The following is a 22,955-nucleotide window of genomic DNA, read 5'->3' on the forward strand; positions in this document are numbered from 1 at the left end:
GTTTTTATTTGCCAGCATATAAATGAAGAGCTATAGCTACTGCATAAAATATGATGAGAATGTAGTGTATGTTTACAATCTAATGGGGAGGTTGACTACTTGTGTATAGTAATTAGCATTAGTTGTGTTTTAGACTTAGCATTTGTGGTCTTTACAGCTAAGTTACAAGTCAATAGTAGATGTTTGCGAGAAGCCGTTATGGTATAATAACTTTTATTTATTTTGCTTACTATATAATACATTACAACTGAATAAAAATTAAATTTAAATAAACTTATTTTACTTACTGAATTATTAAGACATTTGTCATTTTTTTTGCTGTTTCCTGTCAGAAGAGAAGCCAAAATCAGCACGTTACCTTGACAAACATCATTGCATTATCTTGAAAAGAATAAATCGGGACTTTTATTTTGAAATAACGGACGATTATTGTTGTAACGTTCATTGTCAGAACAGCCAGAGCGCATCGAAAGGCTCTGTATCGGTTTATGAGGAGCTTTGATTTTAATAGTTTCTTCTTAAATGAGTGATAAAAGCGACAGTAATAATGACAAAAGCAGAAATCGCAGTGTGGTGTATGTTTACAGTCCGGAATATATCCAGACATGTGACTCACTGTCTAAAGTGCCAAACCGGGTGAGATGAATTGCACTTCACACACTCCGAAACACAACACACACCTCTGGCTTCAGCCAGACAGATGTTTCATACTTGCATACAAAGACTTAAATAATTCAAATGGAATCGCGTTTGAATGGGTACTAACGAAAAAGTTTTTTTATCTTCGTGGTATTCTTTGTAAGTACATTGGAGTATCATGTAAATACCATAGTACATGAATGTGTCAATTAGTACCGTGAAATTAAAACATATTCCTGAATTTCTTCTTTCTTTCTCTCACAGGCGAGTATGGTGCATTCACTGATTGAGGCGTATGGCTTATTGAAATACATGAGGTGCAATTGACATCATTTTCATTTAAATATGTATTTTCTAATACGTAAATAACGTTAACTGATGTTTATGTTGTTAAAACTGTTTTGTGTGTTTTAGTGTGGTTAAGCCACATGTGGCTTCAATAGAGGAGATGGCTGTGTTTCACACAGACTCTTACTTGCAGCACCTGCACAAGATCAGCCAGGACGGGGACAATGATGACCCTCAGTCTGTTGACTTTGGACTGGGTAAGACTTGTTTTAATAGACCTGAATTCAGATGATCAAGCATCATTTTTAAACCAATATGGACTCCTTTTGCTGTCATCTTTTACTCCACTAGAGGTTAGCTAAAGGAATTTGCTCCCACAAGATCATTAGTGAGGTCAGGGTCTGGTGTTGGGCAGATGGGCCTGGCTTGCTAGGCAATTGCACAGCTTTTGGCTTCATCTTCATAAACTGATTTTCATAAACTTTTTTTTTTTTTTTTTTTTTTTAAAGTTTTTAAACTTTTTGATTCCAAGGACCCAAAAATATAACCCATTCCTAAAATATAAGGCAGCTATTTATTTTCATATGAAAAGATAAAATTATACTCAGTTATTAAAAAATGTGATATAAATACAACATGATTTTTGCAAAATTAAATAATTTTTTTTTTTTTTTTTTTAAATATCTGGAATATACAGTACATTATAGTATATTTTTAACCCATTATTAATGAAATAAACCTAATAATGTGATATTTTCAGTTGAAACTGTTAAATGCATAAATTTGTTACTCAGCAGTTTGCAGAGATTATTGTCATAAAGAGTGGTTCTCAATTAGGGGGCCCTCAGCAATCTTCCATGGGGGCTGCAAGATGACAATATATATTGATGCTCCTAGTTTCTGCTAATAAGTACAAGCAGCTTTGTCATCATTACACCAGAAATACCAGGGGAAGTCTCAGATTAAAGAACTACTGCCATAACCGCATTTTTTAGTTTGTTCGCTGAATGTTTATCATATAAAATTATATTCAGGTTTTTTTTCTTACCGCAAAAAACTATTAACATTTTTAATTAGACATCTCTAAAGATGTTTTTTCTCTCTAATTTTTTGCGGACCACCTAACACCCCCTCATGTTCCCCTGTGGGTTCTCAGAACCCAGTTTAAACCCCTCTGAATTAGAAGTAGGTTTCCATACACTCAACCAAGCCAGTAGTGTCCCTTGTGTTTAAAAAAAAAAAAAAAAAGTGCATGCAGTGCCCATTTGCCTACAGCAGTGGGCAGTATTATACTTGAATCTTTCTCAGACTTTCCAGTTATTATAATCAGTGTTTAATTTGTGTACTGGATCATGGCCATGTGTAATTTTAATGCCTGACAACTGACACTTTATACTAATCTCCAGGGATAGAGAACAGTATTATTGTTTTTGAAGGGGAAACAAAGCTCTTGCCAAAGGATCTATTTTAATGTAGCTCAGTGTTTATTGTTCTTTCTCACCCTCCCTCCCCGTCACAGTCTATCTTTCCTCTCACTTTCCTCTCTACACCCCATCCCATTGTCTCTCTGTGTTATCAAACCCCCCTCTTGACGCTCTTTTTTTTTTCTTTTTTTTTTTTTTCTTTCAGGTTATGACTGTCCGGTGGTGGAAGGCATTTTTGATTACGCGGCTGCCGTTGGAGGAGCCACTCTGACTGCTGCCCAGAATCTGCTGGATGGAAAGTGTGATGTGGCCATCAACTGGGCCGGAGGGTGGCATCACGCCAAGAAGTAATACGGCACAACAGGCCTTGCGCCCACTCTCTTTTGTTTCACCTCCACATCAATCATTGAGATGCCAGTGTCATCTTTAGCCTGTTTACTGTTTAAACCAAGTTCACATTTTTGTCACAGTTTGTTTGCAGAAGAGTTTGTTAGTGTTTAGTTTTTGTAAAACATGTTTATTATAGATGAATGTTTATATATGTGTATGACATTGTTCAGTGGGTCACTGGAGCAGCTGATTGAATATGTGTTGTTATATAAGGGATGAGGCATCTGGGTTCTGTTATGTGAATGACGCTGTTCTTGGAATCCTCAAATTGCGGGAGAAGTATGAGAGAGTTCTCTATGTGGATGTGGACCTTCACCATGGAGATGGTAATAACACTTCCATAACAATAACCATAACAACCTGTTGTCGTTAATAGCATTTAACATCCTTCTTTTCCACAGATATTTCACAAATTGGCTTTAGATTTTTATCTGACTTCCAAATCCACATTAACGGCAAGTGTGAATGTTAGGTGTTAGATGGGTCAGTGACATGACACTCATTTGTTTTGGAAATTGGAAATTAGGATATTCAAAAATACATAAAAAATAAATTCATACACTCAATGGCTTTGAATATACATCTTTTCTACGATGAGCGTTTCTTAAATTTCTAAATTAAACACTGGGTCAGGGTGATACAACAGTCTGATAAAAGCATCTTTTTTTCTTTTTTTAAATTGTTAAGAAGGAGAAAAAAGCATTTTAACAAAACTGCTAATAAATATTTTAAAAACCTTTGTCCACAAATTTAAGTCATGTGTTACTGCCAATGCAGGAAAAAAAACATACAACATGAAATGTTATAGAATGGACCCTTAAAGGATTAGTTCACTTTCAAATGAAAATTACCCCAAGCTTTACTCACCCTCAAGCCATCCTAGGTGTATATGACTTTCTTCTTTCTGATGAACACAATCGGAGGTATATTAATAAACATCCTGACGCATCCGAGCTTTATAATGGCAGTGAGCGATACCAACGAGTGTGAAGGGCAGTTAATAAAGTCCTTCTGAAGTGAATCGATGTGTTTGTGTAAAAAAAAAAAATATCCATGTTTAACAAGTTATGAAGTAAAATATCTAGCTTCCGCCAGACCGCCTTCCGTATTCAAGTTACGAAAAAAAACGGAACTGGCGTCGCGTCAGTTAAGCTTTTTCCGTAAGTTGAATAGGGAAGGCATAGGACTTAGCGTAAGCTTTTTGAACTGCGAGAGGCATTGCTCTTTCTTCCTGAGTTGAATACAGAAGGCGGTCTGTTGGAAGCTATATATTTTACTTCATAACTTGTTAAATATGGATTTTTTAAAAAATTTTACACAAATGCATTGCTTCGTTTCAGAAGGCCTTTATTAACCCCCCGGAACAAAATTACACTAGGTTAAAAGATCTTTATTGTAGAATATTTTATTTGTCATTGATCCAGATGTTTAGATAGTAGTAGGTCATATTCCTTGTTTGTATTAAACTATTACTGGTTCTGGTTATTTCTCTATTAGTGCACAAATCCATCAGTGCAAAAGGGCACTTCCTCTGTGCTTTTACTCGGAACCCGATTTAATATCCTTTCATTATACATCCTTGTTTCCTCTCCAGGTGTGGAGGACGCTTTCAGCTTCACCTCTAAAGTCATGACAGTGTCTCTGCACAAGTTCTCCCCTGGCTTCTTCCCAGGTTAGTTCTGCATGCCTCTACGCCTCAGTGAAGACCAGCACGTCTTTTAATTCCCTTAATTGACAGTCATGTTTCAAGCCATGCCAGAGCTGGAGCTGCAGGCTCCACTCCAGCGCCCAGAGTCTGATTACCCAGCTGATAACGGAGACTGGAGCTCTGTGGCTTCTTGGAGACTCTGAGAGCCCCTTCAGTAGTTTAACAATAGCACTTGGAAAGGTAACTGAGCAAGTGCTCTATGAAGGCAAGATATTTAAGTATTACAAGATAATTGAATTATTATTTACTTAATGATTTTTTTATTGGCTTGTTTTTGCCACACATTTGCCAATTGATCTTCACAAATATGACACATTCAAAACATTAATTCATATGTGGACATGCATGGACACGTGAAGGCCAAGTATGGTAACCCATACTTGGAATTTGTCCTCTGTATTTGATCTATCCAAGTTAGTGCACACACATTAGGAGTAATGAGTAGTAAACACACACACTGCAAACTGAGGGGTTAGGTGCCTTGCTCAAGGGCACCTCAGTCATTTCCTCAGTCAGTATTGAGAATCGAACCCGCAACCTTCAGGTTACCAGACTGACTCTCTAAAAATTAGGCCACGACTGCCCTAAGTTGTGCACATACTTTTATTCAACCATACTATAGTCACGCAAGGAGGAAGAGTCTAATACTGCACTTGCATCTGCACAGTAATTGCTCTTTGAGTAAAGCTTAGTCATACACATACATTATTCATATACATTAACGCTTAGCAGATGCTTCTCTCTTCACCGCAGTGGTAACCCCCGAAAATCCAATCCTAAACATAACAGAACATTAAGTTCCTCCCAATTTTTCATCATCAAAAACACATAAAATAACACTTCATTTCAACATTTTCTCTCATAGTCCAGTTCCATGCATAGTATGCTGGGAACTGGAAATCCCCTGCACAGTTTCACCAATGGTATGGTAATAGCAGTGAAATATGTTCATTCAGTCCGAACACAATTGGATTAAGTAAATGTCTGTTTTACAAACTTCAATGTACTGCACACCATGAAATTACCTTGTGACAAAGTGTTCAAGAACTTTGAGTGTGTAATATCATTGCAACAGCTTCATCTGAAAGTACACTACCGTTCAAAAGTTTGGGGTCGTTAAGATATATCTTTTTAATTTTTTGAAAGAAGTCTTTCAAAATTGCAAAATTATTGTTGAAACAGTAATTTTGTGAAATATTATTACAATTAACAATTAAAATAACTTGTCTATTTTAATATATTTTAAAATGTAATGTATTATTCCTGTGATGGCAAAGATTGATGGGATTTTTTTTAAGGATTCTTTGATGAATAGAAATTTCAATAGAACCACATTTATTTGAAGGAGAATTTTTTTGTAACATTATAAATGTCTTTGCTGTCACATTAAGCAAATGAATCCATCCTTGCTGAATAAAATTATTAAATTAAAAAAAAAAAAAAAAATCTTACTGGCCCAAAACTTTTGAATGGTCAGTGCTCAGTAGATGTAGATAATTCATACTGGCCCAGACATCAGTTTTGTCAATGAAATGAATGACCAAAGAGGCTAACTTTAGGCTATCATTATTATTTGTTTTACAGGCACAGGTGATGTGACTGACACTGGGCTGGGTAAAGGACGCTGGTACGCAGTTAACGTCCCCTTTGAGGATGGCATACGTGATGATCGGTACTGCCAGACCTTCACCAGGTCTGTAAAGATCCAATAACCAGCCAATCCAATCAAGTTCCTTGCAATGTTTTGTTTTTCCCTGTGGTTCAGTGTCATTTAAACACAGGCATTATTTCTTTTTTTTTGTTTTTCTCTCAGTGTCATGCAGGAAGTAAAAGCTCTGTTTAACCCTGAAGCAGTTGTGATGCAACTAGGAGCGGACACAATGGCTGGAGACCCCATGTGCTCCTTCAATATGACTCCTGATGGAGTTGGAAAGTGTCTAAACTATATACTGGGCTGGGAGTTACCCACTCTGCTACTAGGAGGAGGTGTGTGTCATTGTTTTTGTTGAACTATATTATGCTCTTAATCTCTTAAAATCCAAAAACGAAAATTGTCATTAATTACTTACCCTCATGACGTTCCAATCACATAAGACTTTTGTTCATCTTCGAAACACAAATCCATATGAATCAAGCAGTTTCGTCTATGTCTTCTGAAGAGACATGTTTGCTTAGTTATTATGATGACCAGATTTCATTTAGTCTTCTAATTATGTGTTGTGCAATGTTGTATGTAAATAAAAGCCTAAATTAAATTAGTTTAACCACTCAATTCATAAGAATTACTTTGACAATGTGCTTTCTGAAGCATGCAAATTTTGGTTGCGTAGACTTTCAGTGGATGTGCAAAAATTATGAGAGATTAATAAATGATCTATTTATTCGATTTTTAGATTATCTTCACTTGTGTTTAGATGTTATGGGTTTTGAACGTCATGAGGGTGAGTAAAAGATGACAGAATTTATTTTTTTTTTTTTTTTCGAAGTTAACCCTCTTAAAACATAAATCAACAGACGGTGTCAGCAGTGTTGCCTCGGTTTATTCTTCCTCTATGTCTTAACACGGACAACTCCATCTTCTGTCCTTGTTGCCAGCTTTCTGACTCGGCCAAAAAGTTTATTAGTGTGTTGTTACGGCCAGGGGGGGTTGGGCTGAGAGAAGAAAGTGAACTTTTGTGATTTTAGCCCATTTTGAAATGAGCTCTAAGCTGCAGACCTGCCTAGCCAAGCTCTAGATGAAAGGTAGTAATTACACTAGTACAATGAAGCCTTTTTGCTGACTTCAATCCCGCTTCTCTCTCTTTCGCTCTCTGCATATACAAATCTGTCTCTCTCAGGCGGTTATAACCTTGCCAATACTGCCCGCTGCTGGACCTATCTAACGGGGACCGTCCTAGGACAGACTCTGTCTTCTGAGATCCCAGACCATGAGGTGAGACCCTGTTCCCTCTCTTCTTTCAGCAGCTGTCTAAAACCCCACTCTCTCCTCCTCTTCCTCTTCCATTCCTGCTGAGTCACCCGGTCTAATCAAACATGTCCAAGCACCTCTCAATAACCGGGTTTGTTTTCATGGAGTGGGGGGGTGTGCGTGTGCACACCAGTGAAGGGGTCTTAACAATACTACTCTGTCCCTACCGGTTGACTGAGAGGGACTTGTGCTTTTCTTTCCTCAACTGTTTATGCCCCCTCTCTCCTCTTTCTCTTTCCTTAGAGAAAGAGAATGTGTGTACCCAATTCTGAGTGAGTCTTTTTAAGAGCTTTTTCCATTCTTTTTGAGAAGCTTCTGAGGAGAGATGAAGGGATGGAAAGGCCTTCTGGTTGGTCTGAGAGAGTTTGATATCTCTCTTTTATTCTGACTCACAAAGAAGGACTTTTAATGTTTATAGAGAGCGCTTTCATGGTCACCGCAATAAAAGATGCCCTTGTTTCAGCTGACATGACCTCCTGCATCATGTTGTCCTTTGAACTCTCCACAGGGCAAGCAACCAAAATAAGGCAGTGTAGATAATTGTCAGGGTGTTCGTTAATGACAATGATTGTTGTGATGATTAATACAATTGAAGAGATTTGAGCTTTCTGGAATACTTGATTCGGATGAGTAATTCAGGGATTTTCTTTGTTCTGTAGGATATAAAGTATTGCACTGTAATGATGGCTAAACTGTAATTGACTCTAGAGATCAATAGCTCCTGCTGGGAGTAATTTCACTGTTTAGTTCTATAAAGCATTCTCCTCCGTTGAGAGCAGAAAATTCAAAAATTTTGAAAAATTTATTAGATGTTTTACTAGTGCCATTTTTGAAAGGCTCTTAAATGCGTGAAACCATTCCGAAGCTTGGGGTCAGTAATTATTTTTAATGTTTTTTAAAGGGTTAGTCTACCCCAAAATGAAAATTCTGTCATTAATTACTCACCCTCATGTCGTTCCAAACCGTAAGACTTTTGTTAATCTTCGGAACACAAATGAAGATCTTTTTGATGAAAGAATGCTTTCAGATTTCCTTCTATAGACTGGCTTTGAAACTGCCACTATGATGCTTCAAAAACTTCATAAAGAGATCGGAAAACTAATTCATATTGAGTGGTTTAGTCCAGATTTTCTGAAGAGAATCGATTGCTTGTTAGGATTTAATTTAGGCTTTTACTCTCATGTAAACATTGATCAGTGAACATTAGCAGAAGCTCAACCGAACATGAACAACGCACAAGAACAAACTTCTTCGGCAAGCTCAAACGTGCCGCGTAACATACGAGAATGAACCTTATTGATTACACAGCACGTTTGAGCTTCCGGAAGAGCTTTATTCTTGTGCGTTATTTAGGTTCTGTCTAAATTTAAAAAATTAAGGCCTAAATTAAATCTGTTTATCATAACAAGCGATTGATTCTCTTCAGAAAATTTGGACTAAACTGCTTGATTCATATGGATTAGTTTTCCAATCTCTTTATGAAGTTTTTGAACCGTCAAAGTGGTAGTTGCAAAGGCAGTCTATAGAAGGAAATCTGACAGCATTCTGTCATCAAAAAGATCTTCATTTGTGTTCTGAATATGAATGTGAAGTCTTACAGGTTTGGAACGACATGAGGGTGAGTAAATCATGACAGAATTTTCATTTTGGGGTAAACTAACCCTTTAAAGAAGTCATGTATGCTTACCAAGGCTGCATTTATTTGATCAAAAATACAGTACCTGACCTGTACAGAAACCATTTTCTATTTGAATATATTTTAAAATGTAATATTCTCCTGTGATAGCAAAGCTGAATTTTCAGCATCATCACTCCAGTCTTCAGTGTCACATGATCCTTCAGAAATCATTCTAATATGCTGATTTGCTGCTCAACATTTATTATCACAACTGAAAATAGTTTGATGGATAGAAAGTTTGAAAGAACACCATTTATTTGAAAGAGAAATCTTTTGTAACATTATAAATGCTTTACTGTCACTTTTGATACAAGCTGTAATTTATCTCTGCTGAATAAAAGTATTAATTAAAAAAAAAAAAAGTTTTACTGACCCCAAACTTTTGAACAGTGTATATTTTTTCCATGTCTACTACATTGATTGATGGATTGATTGCTGTGCAATGCATGTGAAAAAGTACAGTAATAACCTAGTCTCCTATAGTATATGACTTTTATGAGATGCTTTGTAACCTTTGAAATCCTTGTAGGGACATGGTCAGTGCTTTTCATATTCTTTGGATTCAAATCTGTTTGTCAGTGTTGTCCATATTGCTTATTGTCCATTGTGACTTTTATCGAAAACTGTTCACTACTCCTCCCAGAAGAAATCTTGTCCAGCCTTCACACAATTCAGCTGAAATATTCTTCAGTCAGTACACTACAGTACAAAGTACATTAGATAGCTTTTGTTTTCAAAATTGTTGGCCTATAAGACACTAATAAATTCTATATGAACTTGACAAATGGGCAGTAACATTGTATCTTGGAAACATTTTCACACTTTTAACAGTTTCTTTGCAACATTTTCACCCAAAAATCATTTTGTAATTTAAATTTTTGTTTTTTAAACCTTAAAACTTTCTTATTTTTATTTCAGCACATTGTAGTGTACGTGGTCTATTCTATTCTATTCTATTCTATTCACTATAGTGTTGAAATCATTTATTTGGTTCCAGACGTGCATATGATGACCATATAAACCAGCCCTCCCAGGTCTGCCGGTCGCAAACACATTTAGAGTTTTAGGACCACCATTCTTTCTCCCCCTTCTCCTCATCTCTTTCTTATTCCTCTTTCTCTATAGCTTCTCTTATTGTTCCTTCCATCGGTTTTTCAAAGCATGAAACTCTCTCCTCCCTTCTTAGAGAGAGGAACCCCCATCTCCTCACCAGCACTATTATTGTGTGTCCATCCCAGCCAAACAAAACACCATTTAACTCTAGTGTGAGTCCATAAAGACAAAGAAGGGAGGGAGAGAGACAGAGAGAGAGCGATAAGGTTGTTAAAAGACAGAGAGGCATCCACCAATGGGGGTATAAAAAAGATAGAAGAGCATTGCAGCATAGAAGAAGCTGGGAAACGAGAGGTGGAACAAGAAGCACATTGTACCTGTGCAATCTTGCTCTCTCTCTCCTCGAGCCAGTCCAGCTGCTGAGACTCAGAGGCGGCTCAGTCTGGGTTCTGCCCTGCCAGGATTGCAAACAATGAAGACAGACTGGAGTGGAGGCATACAACGAGCTCATTCAGGCCCTGTCACAGACAGAGAGATGAAAAAGTGAGGCTAATATAGACAGTCCTCTCACAAGGGAGAGACCCAGAAAAAAATGCAGGGCCTTTTATTTAGACCTGAATTGTTTCTCTTTAAGAAGCTGATGAATTGGAAAAGCTTGTGCTGTGCTTGGTCCAAGACAGCCCTGATATTGGTTTAAATAAACTCCATTGTTGGCATTATAGGCACCATCTTCTCCTTTTAATGCAAGACAGCAGTGTGTCGATACAGATTTATTTTAACCCATTTGCACCAGCAAAATGTCTCTCTTCAGTGTCTCAATAAATTTGATCGGACCATGGCACAAGACTTAAACCTAGGCAAGATTTAGCTGATTGAGATGTGATTAGCATCTCTAGATACAGAGACTCGGGATTTTCTTCTTCTTTTTTTTTTTTTTTAAATAGAATAGAAAGTTAGCAACAGAAGTAGGGAAGGTCTCCATACAGCATGAGACAAGTTCCTGAGATTTGTAACTTGTTGTGGAATTAAAGTTGTATCACTGGTGAAGTATGTAATTGAAGTTGTTGTGTAAACGTGAAGTGTGTAATTTTTGTGCCACTAATGACGCCACATAGAATTCCAGAGAGGATTGCCAGACACTTCTTTTGCCTGAAATTATTCAATAAACAGTTACTCCTGTCCTAATTTCACAGCATTGATTGAGGTAGAACTAGGCATTTAAAATTTTCACATCTCGATAATTGCTGAAACTTTATCATGGTATATTATCACGGTACTAAATTACATTATTAACACAGGTTAAGAAGATAAACTTAAACAAACAGTATTGTCCTTTTAATAACAAGTTTAATAACCTTTTTCAAAAAAAAAAAAAAAAAAAACTTAAAGGGTTAGTTAACCCAAAAATGAAAGTAATGTAATTTATTACTCACCCTCATGTCGTTCTACAGCTGTAAGACCTTCGTTCATCTTCCGAACTCAAATTAAGATATTGTTGATGAAATCCGATGGCTCAGTGAGGCCTCTATAGACAGCAATGCCATTGAAACTCTCAAGGTCCATAAAGGTACTAAAAACATATTTGAAACAGTTCATGTGAGTTCAGTGGTTCTATCTTAATGTTATAAAGCGACAAGAATACTTTTTGTGCGCCAAAAAAACAAAATAAAGACTTTTCAACAATATCTATATGGGCAGATTTCAAAACACTGCTTCAGAGCTTTACGAATCGAATCAGTGAATCAGAGCGCCAAAGTCACGTGATTTCAGCAGTTTAGCCATTTGATAGGAGATCTGAATCACTAATTCGAAACAAAAGATTCATTAAGCTCAGAAGCTTCATGAAGCAGTGTTTTGAAATCGGCCCATATAGATATTGTTGAAAAGTCGTTATTTTGTTTTTTTGGCGCAAAAAAAAAATTCTTCTTGTCGCTTTATAATATTAAGATAGAACCACTAAACTCACATGAGCTGTTTCAAATATGTTTTTAGTACCTTTATGGACCTTGAGAGTTTCAATGGCTTTGCTCTCAATAGAGGCCCTCACTGAGCCATTGGATTTCAATAATAATAAAAATGTATCAAGTGTATCAAAATATATCAAGATTAAAGTGCAAAAGAACAAATCAGAACATTTTTAACCAATATCTAGATATCTTTCTTGGGCTGGCATATTTTAGTCCAGATTAAAATGTAAACATATATAAGTGTAAAAAATGTTAGACGATACATATTATGTCTTTTGGTATTTGGGGGTTGTTTGATAAGCCCCATTGCGATAGCAAAAAATGGCTGTTTGAAATATGTATATACTGTTTGACTTCCTCCTTTGTGTCAAGCGGGTGTCTGAAACAGGAAGTTGCACGGAAAAACTTTGTTTACAGGGGTTACCGTGATATTTCTGTTTTTCTTTAAGCACCGCCTATTGTCAGAGAGTGAATTTTCTTTCGGCCTCATTATGCAGCATTCACGCAGTGTTGTAAATTTTAACCTTTTAATGCAAATGAAGCTAATGTGTGTTCTAAAAATCTAAACAATTCGTACCTAGAATTATTCATGGTATTTTTTTGAAGTGCCCATGCTAACAATACTGTATTACTGAATAGTTCATAGTTGTTTTTTTTATTTAACTGTAATAGAAGCAAGTATTTTAAAGGGGGGGTGTAAAGGGTTTGTTTTTCTGGGGCAGCAACGGAGTTGTGCACGTATGTTTGTTTGTTCCCGGGATTTCGGTAATGAATACTTTGCAAACAAGTCCCAGTTCGGCGCTGGATTTGCAGATCGCGGGTGGTGAGTAAAGCTGCATCAGATGTCTGTCTTTTGTTGGCAATCGGTGCGCAAGTGCATAAAATGTAAACACCACAAACTTTTTTGTTCCTTGTATTTATAATGTTGCAGCTAGCAGACGATCTCTACGCAAAAGCTGCGCGCGCTCTTGACTCTTTAGCTACTCCCACGGCACTGATGGCAGGCACTCCTCCAGGAGCTCGGCTTTTTTCGGAAAGACTCGGTTTAGCGTATCTATCTTTTTATAAATATGATAAACTAAAGACTTCTCGGAGATATGAAGGATGCATTGTTACTCTATATCTACTCAAGATTAACATGAGATTGGCAGAAACTGTGTGTGATACCCCCCCTTTAACATAAAAACTTGCACATTTCACCTTAACAGGTGTACAGACTTTCTCAGCATGACTAAAGCTCTATTTTATTCTAAGAAAGGCAAAACTCTCAAATATTGTACAGTTGGCAACTTGGCATTGTTGTTTACTGGCAAAATAAAAAAAGCTGCATTATATAAACTGTAAAGGGATGGTTCCCTCAAAAATGAAAATTCTGTCATTTACTCACTGTCATATTGTTCCAAACGTGTATTTTTTTCCATTTAAATATATTTTGAGAAATTGCATTTTTTCCCCATACGAATGAAAGTAAATGGTCACCAAAACTTTTATTCTTCAAAATATCTTGTTTTGCAGATAAAAAAAAAAAAAAGTCATACAAGTTTGGAACAACATAAGGGTGAATGATGACAATTTTTTTGGGTAAACTATCCTTTTAACATTATCTGTACTTGTTAACAGGACAAAAAAAGGTTAAATCTACAAAAAGTCCCAGTTGATGGCCAGTTTGGCTAGACTGGGAACGTCTGGCTTTGTTCTGGTCAAATCTTATCAGCGAGTGGTAGGAAATTTGCTATGTTTTTGTTTGAGTGCTGTCAGGGACTCGGCTCAGCCTGCGGGTGGAAACAGCCCTCACCGCTCTGTGGCCAGTCAACATCTGTACATCCTCTGCTTTTTTAAAACTTCTTTTCACTTGTTTCTGGCAAGTTATTTTCAGCACAGCCCAGTGAAATAACAAACACCCAGAGCTCTGTTTCCCCCCTGCAGTCAGTCAGCTAGATAGACGTCTGTTCCTCTCTCTCTCTCTCTCTCTCTCTCTCTCTTTTTTTCTCTCTTTTTCTCGTTCTTCTTTTATTTAAAGACCCTCTGTGGTGGAAATCAAGTTTTTAATGTTGTTTTTATGTCTATGTGGTGTTTTTATTATGCTTTAGTTTAAGACAAACTATATGCAAATTCATATGTCAACATCATTGCTGAGTATTTTCTCCTTAAAACTGCAGTGAAAAAAAAGACAGTCTCAAACCCGCGGTTTGAAATCACTCTTGTCTGTGACGTCACAAACTACCTTTGTAACCAATCGTGCCGGCGGGTTTTAGCATATCATTAACAGCGAACTAGCAGGGGAGTTTCGAGAGAAGCCAGGTTATCCCGGTATATTTTTCTGTTGATATGAAAAATCGTGTAGATTTAGCAATATGGCAGGTGTATGATGTATATTCCACTAACATTCTGAGTTGTTCAAAGCATTTGTAAGGATACTGATTGTTAGAAGGCAGCTGTCTGACTCATGAACGTGAACATAGTTTGTGTAACATTAGCAACACATTATTAGCTGTTTGATAACATGGTAAAGCAAAAGGCTAATCATATTAATTACTGTTATGTGTCCGATGTTGTAAAGAGCAAACCATTGTGCAGCTTTACCTTTATCTCTGAGCTGGTGTGAGCGAGTGGAGGCGGGGGTTAATTTGCATATTCATTGATCCGTGTATACTAAATGAGGCAAGGGTGTAGAGATACATTCAAGCTATTTCAAGGCATAAAGAATTTTTTTTCACAGGAAAAAATGTTTAAATATGTCATTTTGGTGATCAAAGATGAGTTTTAAGGGATAAGATTATTGACTTCAGGGGGACTTTAACTTCATTTACACAAATTCAGATTGGGGTTACAAGATAATCTGCTTCACTTCCCCCAATTGTACAAGCAGTGGCTCTTACAGACAAACATCAACATACCAGTGAGTAACTGATGTACTCCACCCATGATCTCAAACTCATAGAGTTTACATTTTCATTCATAGATGACTGCTGTGGTTACGCTAGTCAAACAGTGCTAAAGGGTTTGTAAGGTCTTCTGTCCTGTCTGAATGACTTAAGGAGGGGGTAAAGACCCCACTGGGCAGAACAGGGACAGACAGCGCAGAGCCTTTAGAGGAGCTGTGAGTAGATTGAGAAAAGTAAAGATGTGTGAATGTGGAAACGTTTTATACAAGCAAGTTCCCCATGCAAATTGATTTGTATGGACCCATAATGCACAGCAGTATAGTTTACCATCACAGTTCAGCTGGTTTATTTTCTTGAATCTCAACTTGTGATGTTACTACATATAGAATTTGTGAAATGTTCCTTCAGAAATCTTTTTTTGATGCACGTACACATGTTCTCATTGGCTGCCAACTTTTTCATGCCGAGTTCAACAGGATGTTGTGAGTGCCAGTAGTGTTATGTTTGCATTGTTTGTAGTCTTGCCCTTTGAACCAGGTCTTGTACTTCACTGTAATGTGCGAGACAGACAGACTGTCAGCACTGGCTTGGCTCATTACCGCCTGCACGTACTGACTGTTCTAGAAGGGAAGCGTTTCAGACAGCGCAGATGCTGTATATCCACCCATGTTATTTACTTAAGATAATAATAAAATACACCCTGTGTTCAGTGCTTCAGTGAATGTTATGACAGCTTATGTTTCATAATACTTACTGTATTTTTTCAAGTTTACAGACTTTAAAATCAGGTGTTACTAAATGTCTCCAGTCTCATTTATCTTGAACAAAACATGTGATGCTACAAAAGTAACTATTAGTGCGGCCTCTATATCTCCTTCTGTGGGTGGGACTTTTTGTGCTGTTGCGTCTGGGAAGTAGCTGGCTGCCAGAACTCCGGAGTGGAATAAATGCTGGAAATGAGCTTTGGGGAAGTCCATAATGGATGCTGGGTGGCGTTGATGGTTAAGGGGTAAAAGTTCAAAAGGTCAGGAGATGAAACCTAAACTCACCTTTATGATGAGCCACTCAAGGAGACAATGAAGTGCTGGTCATATTTTGACTCTGAGCATATCATTGTTTTTTTTTCTCTTCTTAGTCTGCTCTGTTGAGGAGGGAGTTATTGACCTTATTCTTGTTGAGTCTAATTTTGTCTCAACTTTATCTTATGAACTTTGCAGTTTGTCATCTATTTTTTGAAATAAGTTAATTTTTCTCAATCATGGTGGTGTACAAAGTACAACAACAAAAAAATTCTGCCATCAATTACTCAGCCTCATGTCATTTCAGACCCATAAGACTTTTGTTTATCTTTGAAACTATGAGATTTCTGTCCCTCCATTAAATGCCCATTTTCCCAAAACTTTGATGCTTCAGAAAGTTCATAAAGACATTAGCCGCTTTTCCACTGTCGGGCCGAAAGGTTCTTAGAATGGTAAAGAACGGTTCCAATTGTGTTTCCACTGGAGCCTGGTACGGCACGGCACGATTACAAACCATTCTCGGCCCGGAATTCTCGGCACGGTTGTCTAACCGTACTGAATCGTGCTGGTAGAATCCGTGAAGTGACGTCGGCACACAGGATTGGTCACTTGTCTGTTGCCTGGCTACCAGTTTCTCCGTAGCTGGATAAGTGCTCTATTTGAGTGACGTAAACACAAATTAATAATAAAATTAAAAGTAATATCTAATTATCCTCCATAACACTGTCATTACTTACATCTCATATCATAAGTAAACCGTTGCGTTACCAAGGCAATGACAGGTGCTTTTATATTAGATTCCAAAGAGTGGCCGTTATCAGCCCCAGAGTGGAAAATGAAACCTGTAAACGTACCAGCTGGCCCAGATTGGCACGGAATGGAACGGTTACGCAATGAGGACAGATTATTACGCAATGTGGCTATTGTAAACGTAACCCATATAAATCAAGTGTCTTCTGAAGAGACACATAGGCTTGTATCCACATAAAAACAATGGTCAACACACATACATAGAGCACATCAAATATGGTATACGTATTTGGCGCTAAACTATTTTTATTTTTATTTTTTTTGTAATTAATTATGTGCACACATGCACAAATCATTGTGCATCCTATTTACAAATTTTTTGTGTGTATGTGTGTAAAAACGTGTAAAAAAAAAAAAACTACACACATTCACATGCATATGTTGTATAATCCCTAGCATGTCGGAGCACATTGGGACCGGAGGTAAGCCGGATAAACAAAAGAGAAGTAATTGAAAGCAGAGTTGAGCTAATGCATGTAACACACATACAACCAAATCTGATCTCTATCCAGTTTAAACACCAGACACCCCACCAACACAATGCAGACAGTGTTTTTCGAATAAGCAAGGCAATATGACTGATTGTCTTTTTTGCCAGTCCCTAGAGTTTCCATTCCAAAATCATAGTACGTCACTAATTGTAGTTCAGATGCAATTCATGATAGGGAAAACTTTAACTGCTTTTGGCTTGACTTCTCCATCTAAAGGATCAGAACACTGTGATAGACTGAGCACAGCTATCCAGCATTGAAAATAGTTGATGTATATGTGTGTGTGTTTGGAAGAAATTGGAAGTATGACTAAACCTTCCCAAGTTTACTCAAGTATATGCTGCTTCCTTGCTGAGAAAAATCTCGAAAAACAGGACTTGTTTTATTGAAGGAAACCTTGATCACATTATAAGGTCATTAGTGAAGTGATTAGGAGATCTCTGTCCTGCCCTGAGAAATGTTGGCTTGCAGCATACACATAATGTCATTTTGATTAATAGCAAAATTTCTGTAATTAATAATTATTTAAAGGGATAGTTTGCCCAAAAATGAACATTGTGTTATCATTTTCTCACCTTAATGTTGTTCCAAAAATCCATTTGACTTTCTTTCTTTTGTGCAACATACAGTCAAAGAAGATATTTAGAAGAATGTTTTAACTGTTTTTGTTTATTAGAAAGTCAATGTGGTCTTAAACAACTCTGGACCCTAATGACTTTGATTGTATGGATGAAAAACATATCTTCATTTGTGTTCCATTGGTTTGGAACGCCATGAGAATCTTCATCATTGGGAGCGCTATCCCTGTAAGGAAATTCATGGTGCAGCAAGATCGTGCTCACAATTTTTCTTTTAAAGTGTTTTAAAACACACACAAAAAAAAAGAAAGAAAGAAAAAAAAGATGCGCACGGATAAATTGTTTATAATATACACTGCAGTGTTCCATAAAAAATAAGAATTGACCATTTTGATTTCATGCTGACTTTAAATTTAATTATTTTTTATTATCTCTAATCCAGTACTTCACTGAATACGGCCCAGATTATTCCCTGGAGATCAGCCCGAGCTGCCGACCCGACCGCAACGAGAGCCAGCATCTGGAGCGGGTCATCAGCACCATCAAAGGTAATTGCCCTGACAACAACCAGAAACTCACCATACACAACACTGGACCTGAATATCACCCTTTCTCCACACTTAGTTGAATACCATTTCCACAGATGGAATTACTTTTGTCCATTTCTAAGATGGTAAAAATATTCAAAGTAATGGTCTGTTTATTTGGAAAACCGTTGATGATGGGTATGATGGGGTGTCAGTCATTCATTCATTCATCCAGCTGTCTCTCTAGCCTCCTCAAGAACTTTGTGTCCCTCCCCCTTCCAGTGACCAGGAAGACCTTTAAACGAACCACAGTTGTCCCCTGTGACTGGCTCTCCTCAGCTGTAGAAAAGAGAAACATGTCTGTTTGATGTTCCCAGTCATCAGTAAACAAATAAGCAAAGCATTCTTAGGAACTTGAAGCTGAAGTCTCAAGAGAGAGGCTGGGATGAGAATGAGAACAGGCTAAACTAGGAACATTTGCACACATGTGCATGCAAGGCCCCCAGACACGCACTTATCCAAACTTTTATGAGATGTTCCTTGACAAAGTGTCTGGTTAATCCTTTTGGTCACACAAGATTTTGTTTTTATGTTCTTCCTTTAAGTTATCACTTAGTGTATTTTTATTGTGCAATTGTGCGTGAACTCTCTCTCTCTCTCTCTCTCTCTCTCTCTCTCTCTCTGTGTTTATTCGTGTTTATTTGAGGTTTCGGCAAACTCTTGCCTTTTCACCTTCTTCAGGGACAAAAGTCTTATGACTCAAAACATGTTTCAAAGCTATGTTGAGAACATTTCAAATGCCCCTTGGATGTAATAAAATAAAGTTTTTTCCTCTTGAGCTCATTCAAACATCTGTGTGAATGGGCAAAAATCTGGCAGTGAAAAAGGAAAAGCAGTGTTAAGATTTTTAACACATTGGCATTGTTTGTGAATAAGAAGAAATGTCATTTAAAGAAGCTAACCTATTTTTCCACACAGTCCTTCACAGAGATGCACCGATACTAAATTTCTCTGCTGATACCGATAGCCGATTATTCAGAATGATATCTGCTGATGCCGATAGTTTGATTTTTCTTAAGGAAAAAAATCTCTCACAAATAATGCTGCAACCTATACAGGGAACCCTCTCATTTGGTACACTACAACATTACAGGTTAAACAACAGAGGTATTATATTCAGCTGCTGTTTATTTTCAGATATAATAATTACACTCAAATAAAAACTGAAATGTTTGTATAAAACTTAGTATCACATAAGGTAGTTTTCATAAGCACTTGTCTTCATGGCAGATTTATTCAAATATATAATTAACAGTAAATAAGCTCCTCTCTAGTGTTTTTTATTATAGCTAAGCTAACTAAGGAACTGTGAACATTGGAAGACATTCCTGAAGTAACTTTAAATGAGACATTATGTGACATATTATTCACAAGCTGTTTTATTGACGTCTTTCCATGGTTGAAACAGATTAAGTGATTACATGAGACATCATACATTCCGGTAAGTTGTATCTTTCAACATACCTTTTAACGTTCATGCATGTTTTTCGAGATATAACTTGTATTAATGTGGAAGAAAAGACTCACGCTCCGCGCTGCCGCTTGAACTGAGGCGCTAGAGCGAACTGTCACGTCACATTTAAGAGCATCAAAACGCCATTTATTGTTTGAATTTCGTGATAAAATGGACAGAATTTGAAAACTGAAACTTTTATTCTTATCAGAAGTAACAAAGCACAAAGCTCTTTGCAATTACTGGATGGGAGGCACTACAAATAATGTTTGATGTAGCAAAAAAAACAAAAAAACGCAGACCTGGCAACACTGGCTGGAACTACAGGTGATTCATAGAGTCAAAACGAGCCTGCTTTACAGTGCTATTTTTAACTGTTAATGCGTTATTGTCGCATTAACTAAATTCAACACGAGAGATTTTCTTCACACACAGTATGAGTTGCAGTCTGAACACGTTTTTTTCCGCACCCTTTTGATTGACAGGATATAATCGGCCCTGATCATCGGCTGTTTTTAAACAATCGGCCGATGGTTGATAGTGATAATAATGGCTTTTATCGGCCGATACCGATTGTTGGCCAATACATCGGTGCATCTCTAGTCCTTCACTTTACTCATTGTTTATTCTTAATAATTTTACATCACCTAATTTTATTTCAGCTATATTTCAATTATTAAAAATTTTAGTTTACAATAACACCGTGATCTGGTGTGTGATAAAGCAATAGTTCACCCAAAAGACAAAAGAAGATATTTTGAAGAATGTTTTTGGTCATACAGTGAAAGCCCAAAACAAAATTGGGCCCACTGATTTTCATAGTATAGACAGTCTTCTTTTGTGTTCGTGGATAAATGATGACAGAATGTTCATTTTTGGATGAACTATCCCATTAAAGCAATAAGTGTCCCTCTTGTGTTTATGAGAGAGACATGAGTGACGGTTTGTGTTCTTATCACCTCACTCCTTATGGGATGAAGTTGACCTGTTTAATCACCCTTGACTTGTGTTCAACCCATGGGTTTTAATGCTCATCAACAAGCTGCAGAAACAGACAGCATGTGTCAGTACTCTTAGTCACATCTGCTCCACCTTAGCTTCAGTCTACTTAGTGGTGTTACAACTATGACTAAACATTTCTTTCCACATTTACATCTTATTGATCTTATTGCTCCAGCCCCTGCTCTGGTTAACGTCTTCTCCACTTACTCTTCTTGAAAAAAGGCGTCAGACCTTTGCTGCTGACCTGAAGGTCCCTCAGATGTCACCACCTCACCGTATGTGAAAGCAGTACTGTCTGATAAATGACAGCCTTATTTCTGACACCTTCAGTTCAGCTTATTTAGAATCACACTTGGTTAGAATAGCATTTGTTGCTTTACACATTTGTTGCTTTACACATTTGTCCCCTTTCACAAATACACTCTTTACTGGTAAATGACCATTTAGATATATAAAGTACTATAGCCTATAACTTCTGTACTATATCTACAATATTGTGCATCTTGTTTTTTAAGAGCAAATTTGCATTCTGTTTGATCATCCTTTTAAGACTTGCGTGCTCCACTGTGTATGATGCAGAGGAGAACATGGACACTGAAGTATACCTGGGCCATTAGTGTGTCTACAAGCATTTTAAAAGCTCTTTTTTTTTTTTACACTTACCATTGCTCATGGGCAATATCCAGTCATTTAAATAGGAATGTGTGTGATGGAAGTTTCGCATGAGGGTGAAAAAGTTCCCCACTCAGATTTTACTTGTGTAAAAGTTGGTCTCCCAAATTTGCCACATTGACCAACAGAAAGCTGCTTGTTTTGGAAATGATGTCCGTTTGAGCAGCAGTTCATGCCTCGCTACACTATTGACAATAGAAAGTGTACCTTTTTTCCGATTAAATTTTACTGATATGTCACTAATAATTAAGTGTGAAAGAGATGTAAAGGCCCACTAAAGTGCCTTGGAATGCGCAGCATTATTCAATGTGTTGACATAATTTCCACTGAAACAGGAAGACAGGGCGGGACATATTGAACAGCTCCTCCCCTTTTTAAAAAAATAGCCAATAGCATTTCATTTATATCGCAGCTCGCATACCCGCAGCTTCCTTCTAATCTCCTCGATATCGCTTTAAAATATAAATATATAGCATATATATACTTCAAATAATTCCGATATGTTTTCTTGTCTGCACTGACTCGCGCATATGATCCACTTTGTGCTGTCGTATTTTTGGACCGGAGCAGTGGAAAGCGTATTTACACTGTCTGAATCATTCCCTATCCCCTATATAGTGCACTATATGCTATTCACCATGTATAAAGTAGTAAATGTGTGAACAAGTGACCGATTTTAGCCACAGTTTCAGCATCTATTTATAATGTAGGGGGCGGGATGCTTTAGATTCTAGAGAACATTTAATTGGACAGAAAATCTGATGAGAAGCTGAAGTGCAGCGTAATGTCATCAAAATCATTGATCCATTTTGGTGGAAGTTTTGAATGCTTATATCTTCTAAATGTGAATTTTGTCATTGTTTTGGAGCACACTAGCTTATAGATAACAGTAAGGCTAACATATTTATAACTAAAAGCCAAAAAACTTCCATTTTGATTTCATGGGGACTTTAAGAGCTATGGCACAGGGGAAAATTTTCTGTATATGACAGATTTCAGTCCTTTTAACACTAAATAATTGATATCAGTTTTCAGAAGATTTATTCATAAGTAAGCATCACTTATAGTCATTTTACTTCAGCATTATTTATGTATATTTGCAATATGAGTGTTCTGTCTATTTCTTAAACAGTATGGGACAAACATGCTTATTTTCTGCGCCCATGTGGTATGTGTAGCATGTGCTACGTGTTTGCTCTGTCCCGCAGCTCCAGGGACTAATTAAAAAGGGCTTAAGGCACAGACTGCTCAACTTCCATTTTAGGGTTTCCACCCATCTCTTAAGACTTGTATGCCAAGCTATGACACATGAGCACAGATTCCAGATCAGTTTTGATTTTAAG

At 37.2% G+C, this 22,955-nt stretch overlaps 1 protein-coding gene across 2 annotated transcripts in view; it reads left to right on the top strand.

Moving 5' to 3' along the window:
* The first annotated feature begins 410 nt into the window (after positions 1 to 410).
* hdac8 (histone deacetylase 8) overlaps positions 411 to 22,955 on the top strand; it is a 28,496-nt gene continuing 5,951 nt past the window's right edge. Inside the window, exons 1-10 of one of the 2 annotated variants that reach the window (XM_051898969.1) lie at positions 411 to 636; positions 904 to 956; positions 1,054 to 1,184; positions 2,557 to 2,698; positions 2,955 to 3,067; positions 4,336 to 4,413; positions 6,034 to 6,142; positions 6,263 to 6,435; positions 7,287 to 7,381; positions 18,341 to 18,446. In XM_051898969.1, coding sequence (XP_051754929.1) covers positions 523 to 636; positions 904 to 956; positions 1,054 to 1,184; positions 2,557 to 2,698; positions 2,955 to 3,067; positions 4,336 to 4,413; positions 6,034 to 6,142; positions 6,263 to 6,435; positions 7,287 to 7,381; positions 18,341 to 18,446 — 1,114 coding nt within the window. In that variant the 5' untranslated portion in view covers positions 411 to 522. Of the gene's footprint in view, positions 637 to 656; positions 799 to 903; positions 957 to 1,053; positions 1,185 to 2,556; positions 2,699 to 2,954; positions 3,068 to 4,335; positions 4,414 to 6,033; positions 6,143 to 6,262; positions 6,436 to 7,286; positions 7,382 to 18,340; positions 18,447 to 22,955 lie in introns of those variants that run through there. The other variant, XM_051898970.1, reaches the window with a different exon arrangement.

This window comes from Ctenopharyngodon idella, chromosome 7, assembly GCF_019924925.1.
Source record: "Ctenopharyngodon idella isolate HZGC_01 chromosome 7, HZGC01, whole genome shotgun sequence".
NCBI classification, from domain to species: domain Eukaryota; kingdom Metazoa; phylum Chordata; class Actinopteri; order Cypriniformes; family Xenocyprididae; genus Ctenopharyngodon; species Ctenopharyngodon idella.